This window comes from Microtus ochrogaster, unplaced genomic scaffold (assembly GCF_000317375.1).
Source record: "Microtus ochrogaster isolate Prairie Vole_2 unplaced genomic scaffold, MicOch1.0 UNK33, whole genome shotgun sequence".
In the NCBI taxonomy this organism is placed as follows: Eukaryota; Metazoa; Chordata; class Mammalia; order Rodentia; family Cricetidae; genus Microtus; species Microtus ochrogaster.
Genome location: NW_004949131.1, coordinates 3207038 through 3214521, shown reverse-complemented (window position 1 = coordinate 3214521; position 7484 = coordinate 3207038). Strand labels below are relative to the sequence as shown.

Here is a 7484-nt window from a genome sequence, read left to right as displayed (position 1 = left end):
GTGGCCGGTTGATCCCCTGTGGAGACAGTAAAGATTAAGAGGATCACACACTGCATCCAGAGCTGTGCTGGGAGAAGTCTGGACCCAGAGCCAAGCTCCAGAAGGAAAAGCTCCTAACTCACACGGGAGGGAAGCAGAGGAGAACCGGGCACCGACAGACACAGTAGACAGAGATATAGGCTGGGCTGGGCAGCTGCTCACAGACAGCTGACAGGCTGCCCTTGGGACCTCCGTACCCAATGAGCGCTACAGTGGCTGCCTCTGCTGTGGCCGTGGCTGTGACAGCCTCCAAGAAGGAGTCCCCGGGCAGGTGGGGCCTTGGAGAGGATCCCACAGGTATGTCTGGAGGTGAGGTATGGGCCCTTGAGGAAGAGACTACAAGCAGTAGGTTCCAGGGCCAGGAGAGAAGCTGGAGCCATCTGGTCCCAGTCCCCAGGCTGTAGTGAGCATGAAGGGGTCTGCTGACAACCCCAAAGTCCTAGAAACTCAGAGGCCCACGGATCAGGACCAAACAGTGGAGCTGCTGAGGAAGGCAATGGGTGCTCTTGCGTGTTTTATGACTGCTCTCACGAAAGCCTGCAGCCCCCCACAGGGAAGGAAGGGGGCTGGGAGAGTGGAGGCAGCGTGGATGTCTGCTGGAAACAGGCTGTGAAGGGAGCGGAGATGCTAAGAGGAGGGATTGATGCCACAGTGGGGAAGCTGCTTTTCCAGATGGGAGTAGCATGACCGTCTAGATTGGGAAGGTGGGAACCTGAAGACTTGGAAAAGGATGAATGGGGGGTGGTGCAGCCATCTCAGTCCAGTCCTGTCTCCCCACTCAGGCGTGGGCCCCTCACTCCAGTGCCGCGTGTGTGGAGACAGCAGCAGCGGGAAGCACTATGGCATCTACGCCTGTAATGGCTGCAGTGGCTTCTTCAAGAGGAGCGTGAGGCGGAGGCTCATCTACAGGTGCCGCCAGCTCCGCCGGCCTGCCCCAGTGTGCTTAGCACAGGTGGAGGTTGTTTGGGGAAAGCGAATGTCCAGATTCAAGGCCTAGGGCCTGGGCATGACGCTGGCCCCCAGGAGCTCCCTGTCCTCCGCAGATGCCAGGTGGGGGCAGGAATGTGCCCAGTGGATAAGGCCCATCGCAACCAGTGCCAGGCCTGCCGACTGAAGAAGTGCCTACAAGCAGGCATGAACCAGGATGGTGAGTGGTGGGCCCAGCGGGGTGGGAAAAGGCAGTAGAGCAGGTAGTAGCACTGCCGAGGCCCTTGGGGTGTCCTGAGTCTCCTTGCCTTCCAAGCTGTGCAGAATGAACGACAACCCCGAAGCATGGCCCACGTCCAGCTGGACAGCATGGAAACAGGCAATGATCCCCGACCTGAGCCCTTGGCGGCCTCCCCTGCCTTGGCAGGGCCCAGTTCCCAAGGCCCCACGTCTTCATCGGCAGCCAGAGCCATGGGCCACCACTTTATGGCCAGCCTTATCACCGCCGAAACTTGTGCTAAGCTGGAGCCAGAGGATGGTAAGTGGAAGGGCAGTGGGCATGGACCTTTCTCCCCCGGCTTCCGCAGAGTGGGCACTAAGACCACAACCTCCTCCCTCAATAGCTGAAGAGAATATTGATGTCACCAGCAACGACCCCGAGTTCCCTGCATCTCCCTGCAGCCTGGATGGCATCCACGAGACATCAGCTCGCCTACTATTCATGGCCGTCAAATGGGCCAAAAACCTGCCTGTGTTTTCCAACCTGCCCTTCCGGGATCAGGTACACCACACAGCCAGCCGGCTGGAGCTGGACCAGACACAGTCGAAAGTCATAGGCCAGCCAGCTTGGGGGAACATATAGTCCTGGGCTGGTGAGGGATGGAGGCTTACACAACTCAGATGGTGACCGAGGGGTACATGTGTCTCTGAGTTGGGAATGGTCAGGGCAGTGTAAGTAAGTATGTATGTCTCTGGGGGAAGGATGTGCACCCGAGATGCATAGAGCCTGGGATGCAAAGTAAGACCTGTGGCTCTCTGGGTCCATTGTCTTTTCTTCCGCACACTGCCTGAACGATGGCCATTCTGTTCGAGACAGCGATCTGCATACCCCGCACAACAAAGTGGCTAACCCTGGTACCTTTAGAGTGCAGACTTTCCATTACTTCAGGCCTGAGTGTCACCCCAGCCTTTCCACATTGAGCAGGCAAAGATCTCACACTGATCTGGGAGAGAGTGACTGCCAGATGTGCTGTGTGTTTGGAGGGAACAGCTTGAAAAGTCACCCAGTTTCTTGAACTCACTCTTGGAATCACCTGAAGGCTGTCCAGCATCCCTGGGCTCTAGGCTTATCCTGAATGGCCCAGCCACAGCTCTGGAGAGAATCCACAGGCATCTGGAAACCTAGGTAGCTATGTAGATAGCTGAGCCAGAGCCTGTGTAGGCAGTGGACAGGAGACTCTGGGCACCTAGGAGCAGCCCTTTTGTCCCTGGAGAAAGTGGCAGGCAGGGGACCACTAGGAACTGTGTACCTGTGCTGACGCTTGAACCCTTTCTGATAACAGGTAATCTTGCTGGAAGAGGCGTGGAATGAACTTTTCCTCCTTGGAGCCATACAATGGTCTCTGCCCCTGGATAGCTGCCCACTGCTGGCACCACCCGAGGCCTCCGGAGGCTCTCAGAGCAGGCTGGTCTTGGCCACTGCAGAGATGCGCTTCCTGCAGGAGACCATCTCCCGGTTCCGTGCACTGGCAGTAGACCCCACAGAGTTTGCCTGCATGAAGGCCCTGGTCCTCTTCAAACCCGGTACTGAGCCCTGGCCCAAGTTTTCTAGAGACAAGGTTGGGAATTTGGGGGAAAAAAGAGGAGGAAGAGGGGTTCAGGGGTTCTGGTGACCTCCTTCTGCTAGGCCCCTCATAAACCCACCTGGGTATAGATGGATAGTCTTCCTCTGGGGAAGGGGGGAGCAGAGAAAACAGTGTGGCCTGATACTTTGGGTGTTGTGGGATCGGGCAGGCTTCTGGAAGGGAGCTCACTGGTTCTGCTTCTCCCCAGAGACGCGCGGCCTGAAGGATCCTGAGCATGTGGAGGCTTTGCAGGACCAGTCCCAAGTGATGCTCAGCCAGCATAGCAAGGCTCACCACCCCAGCCAGCCTGTTAGGTGACAGTAATGACCTACTCATCCATCTACCCTCCTCGCCTTCCTCCCTCCCTCTACCTGCCTCTCCCGCACCATCTCTGGGCTTCCCTGCTTAGACAGGATAAACGGCTCAGTCAGCCCAACATCTCCTGTGGACAGACACAGTGCCAGGTCCCAGGAGAGCACCAAAAGACAGAAGCTGCAGGGACGGGTGCTCGGCGTGTAGTCACATGAAAGACAAGGATCACCGGGCCAGGCGTGGAGAGTGACTTGTATCTGAAGGGATAGCAAAGGCCAGACTTTTAAATTTTTACTTTTTAAAGACAGGATTTGAATTTATGTCCCACACTGGTCTTACGTTTGGAGTTTTCCTGTCTCTACTTCCCAAGTGCTGGGCTCGCAGGTGTGCCCTTCTATGACCCTAGCCTTTGACAGGGACCTTGTCTCCATCCCAGGATAGGGTCTAAAGAGAAGAGAAAGTCTTATCTGTAAAGGTAGAGACCAGAAGTACGCATCCTTAGGCAGGAGTCCAGTACAGAGACTGGGCGGTGGTGGCGCATGCCTTTCATCCCAGCACTCAGGAGGCAAAGGCAGGCGGATCTCTGTGAGTTCGAGGCCAGCCTGGTCTACAAAGGGAGTTCCAGGACAGGCTCCAACGCTACAGAGAAACCCTGTCTCGAAAAAAAAAAAAAAAAAAGAAGGATCAAAAGAGTCTTGCTGGTAGGAAGGTGGGAGACTGAGGCAGAGAGTTGCCCTGGGACCAGCCCGATTAGAGCTTGGCGTGCCACTGAAGGCACATTGACGAGAGAGGTGGAGGGGAACACCAGAGAGTCTGTGGGAGGAGGCGTCATGCCCAGGACTGGATCTCATGCAGACTTTGTGGCTGTGGGCACAACAGGCAGAGCAGCAACTTCTCCGGGAGATTCCGTCGGTCATAGCCGTGGGGAGTGACCATAGGGAGCAGGAGACAGACAACAGGGAGGAACTCTGGGAATTAGAAAGGGACAGATTTAACCCTTGGCTAAAGGCAGGGAAGGAGCAAAGAGATGCATTTGGGAGCAATGGGCTTTCAGAACTTGAAAGTTGAGAGTCTGGAAGGAGCTTGCCAAGCTCTGGAGGAAGTGTGGAAGGTATACCACGGAGATGGTATGCAGAAAAGTCAGGCATGAGTGAACACGGATGTGGCCGGCACAGGCTGGGTGGTGGTGGTAGATACAGGTGGAGGGTCCCGACTTAGTTTAACATCAGGAAAGACACTGAAACATCAGCTGGTTTATCCCACTCAGCCAGGCTTCTGTGGACCATTCTAGACCACATTATCTACATTCTTTCGAAGAACTGGCGGCAGGAGCATCCTGAAGCCCCTCTCCAGTAGGCAAGGTTAGCACCATGTGGTGCAGGAGCAGAGAGCATGGTGAAATGTCGGCGCTAAGCCCTGACACAGACATCCAGAAGCCAGGGGTCTCCCTGGTCCCCTCAGAGGCACCTGATCATGTATCACATTTAAAAAATACTGAGGAAGGTTTTCTATGTAGGGGCAGGGGGAACTACTCAAGTATCTGCCAAGCAAACTTAAGGACCTGAGTATGCATCCCCAGAACCCACACAAAAGCCAGGCATGGTGGCATGTGTCTGTCAGCCCAGCACTGAATTGGGTGGAGACGGGTGGATCCATGGAGTTCACTGGCCGGCCAGCCTAGCTGAACTGAGGAGCTCCAGGTTCAGTTGAGAGACCATGTCTCAAGACACATGGAGGAAGGGCTAGGGAGATGGCTCAGTAGATAAGAGCATTTGCTGTGCAAGCATGAGGACATGAGTTCAAATCCCCAGCACCCATGTGAAAATGCTGAAAATGCTAGGTAAAGCAGGCTAAATAAATAAAAACCAGTGTTGGGCAGCAGAAACAGTCAGATCCCAGGAGCTCTCTGTCCAGGCAGCCTAAATAACAAGGTTTTGGTTCAGAAAGAAACCTCATCTCAAAGGAAGAAAGCAGGGATGTACAGGATGCTCAGTGTCTTCTCCTGGCCTCTGTGGGTATATACTCCAACACACGGATGTGGATACATTGTATGTGTGTGTGTACTCACAGGCATGTGTACACATACACACAGAAAATATAGATAAGGTGGGGAGTGATTGAAGAAGATGATCTCTGGCCTCTGCACACACAGACTCTTGGGATTACTTTTGCCCTTTAATTGCTCCAGGCAGAACTAAGTATCACTGCAGGGTCTCCAGTCTCTGGGTCAATGTACCTTAGCACAGCCTACACAGAGACACTAAAACCCACACTTGCTTTGTATGATCCACTCTGACACACTGCTTTAAGACTAAGTTTCATATTGTCCTAGCTAGCCCTGAACTCGCCATGCTGCTGGGGTAAGCTTCAGCTCCTGATCTTCCTGCCTCTCCTTCCAAAGCACTAGGAAGATGGCAGGTTTGTTCAACCACACATAGGCTACAAGCTACTGGGACTGGAGCCCATTGGCCAAATGACAGTGGTGGCGCCTGCCTTTAATCCCAGCCCTGAGGAGGCAGAGGCGGCGGATCTCTGTGAGTTCAAGGCCAGCCTGGTCTACAGAATGAGTTTCAAGACAGCCAGGACTATACAAAGAAACCCTGTCTAAAAAAACAAACAAAACCACAAAAAAAAATTTCTATCTAATGAGTTATAATATCCTCAGTCTCCATTTTGGTGTCTATTTTCTATTTTAATTTTAAAAGTCCATTCATGAGGCAATCACCTATCACTGTCTACCAGGTAGGTCCATACCCACAGTTTGCAGTGACTCTCAGACTTCACAGTTCCTTCTCCTCCTCCCTAGACCAGTGAAAGCAGAGGTCTCGGTGGAGCACAGCATCTTGGTGGCCCCAGCTGTATGACTTCCTCCCACGGATGTCTGGTTCTGATTTTTTTTTTGTTCTTTTCTTTGTTTGTTGTTGTTGTTTTGTTTTTTTGCACTGGGACCTCTGTTTTAACAAATGGTTCTTACTTGAAGCTAGGTTGGATTTTTTTTTTCTCCCTTGACTTCAGATAGTTTCCGTAGTAGTTACTATCATCATAGGTGTTTCACAGACAGGAATTCATATTCTTATACGTAAAACTAATATAACTTACATTGTGCATATGATCAATGAATAAATCTATAAAAGCTATCAGGAATGGCTCACAGGCTGGGAGATGGCTGCACAACATGGAGACCGGACTGGAGCTCAGACCCAGGACCTGGCACAAAGGCCGGCAGACCTGGCAGTGCTTCTAATCCCAGAACTGGGAGGCTGATGCAGTGGCTCCCTGGGGCAAGTTAGCTAGCTGGACTAGCCAGAATCGGTCAGCGTCCAGTTCAGCAAGGGACCCTGCCTCAGTAAAACAAAGTGGAGTGAGCCAGGAAGATGTTTGACCTCAACTTCCACCTGAACAGATAAGCACACACACACACACACACACACACACACACAGAGAGAGAGAGAGAGAAATGCTCTCAACAAGAGTGTATACACACACACACACCCCACATACACGTGCAAAGAAGTAACTTCTCATTCTATAGTCTTGACACATAATGGACAATATTCTCGAGGCCCTGTTTTCATGCTCCTACCAGAGGGAAGATGGAAGTGAGCCGTCTAACACAGGGGTCTGTCCTTGAAATGCCCCTGGCAGGCCCTGGGCACGCCTCCCTCCTCCCGGACCGCCTTGCTCAGCAGCTAGCCCTAAGCCTGACAGCATCCTTTCTCCTGTTCAGGTTTGGGAAGTTGCTCCTCCTGCTCCCGTCTTTGAGGTTCATCACTGCTGAGCGCATCGAGCTCCTCTTCTTCCGAAAGACCATAGGGAACACGCCGATGGAGAAGCTGCTTTGTGATATGTTCAAAAACTAGTGGGCGGGTGGGCCAAGTGTGTACACCTGGGCGACACACTCTTGGAGCTAAGTATTTCCTGCCTTTCTCACCCAGCAATGCCACATGTGGGTATTTGTACCTGGCAGAAACTTCTCCCAAAATACTTTATTGGGATAATCATAGCCGTCTTATTCGGAACAGCCCTAGCTCTGTTTGCACAGCAGAGTGCATGGATGTGTTGCGCTATATTCATAGGAAAACCTTAGAGGGATCAACAGTGGGTCCACGTGACCACAAAGGGAAATTCCATAGGCTAGACGTTTAACAAAAGCCAGGCACGAGTAACTTTTATACAGGGTTCAAGACCAGGGAGGGAGAAGGGAAGGACAGAAGATGGGAAAGAAGAGAAAATAAAGGAAATGAGAAAAGAAAAAGCAGCAGATAAGACTGGAAGTGTGGTAAGAGTCAGCAGTCACCTCTGGGTGTGGGCGGGAAGAGGGGAACAGCCTCCTGCACTAGGGACGCCCTTTGTTTTGATCTG

At 52.7% G+C, this 7484-nt stretch overlaps 1 protein-coding gene across 1 annotated transcript; it reads left to right on the top strand.

Moving 5' to 3' along the window:
- Positions 1–239: 239 nt before the first annotated feature.
- Positions 240–7028, top strand: Nr2e3 (nuclear receptor subfamily 2 group E member 3). Its single transcript, XM_005368484.2, has 8 exons — positions 240–336; positions 822–948; positions 1083–1186; positions 1283–1504; positions 1590–1747; positions 2529–2769; positions 3019–3124; positions 6850–7028. Exons 1-8 carry the CDS (start codon positions 240–242, stop codon positions 6980–6982), a joined length of 1188 nt encoding a protein of 395 aa, XP_005368541.1. The 3' UTR covers positions 6983–7028.
- The last annotated feature ends 456 nt before the right edge of the window (positions 7029–7484 follow it).

Excerpts from the sequence above, each read along its gene's own strand:
- Nr2e3 (XM_005368484.2), top strand. The coding sequence starts at position 240 with ATGAGCGCTACAGTGGCTGCCTCTGCTGTGGCCGTGGCTGTGACAGCC. Across the intron at positions 337-821 it reads CCTTGGAGAGGATCCCACAG|GCGTGGGCCCCTCACTCCAG; the intron begins GTATGTCTGGAG and ends CTCCCCACTCAG. Across the intron at positions 3,125-6,849 it reads CACCCCAGCCAGCCTGTTAG|GTTTGGGAAGTTGCTCCTCC; the intron begins GTGACAGTAATG and ends TCTCCTGTTCAG.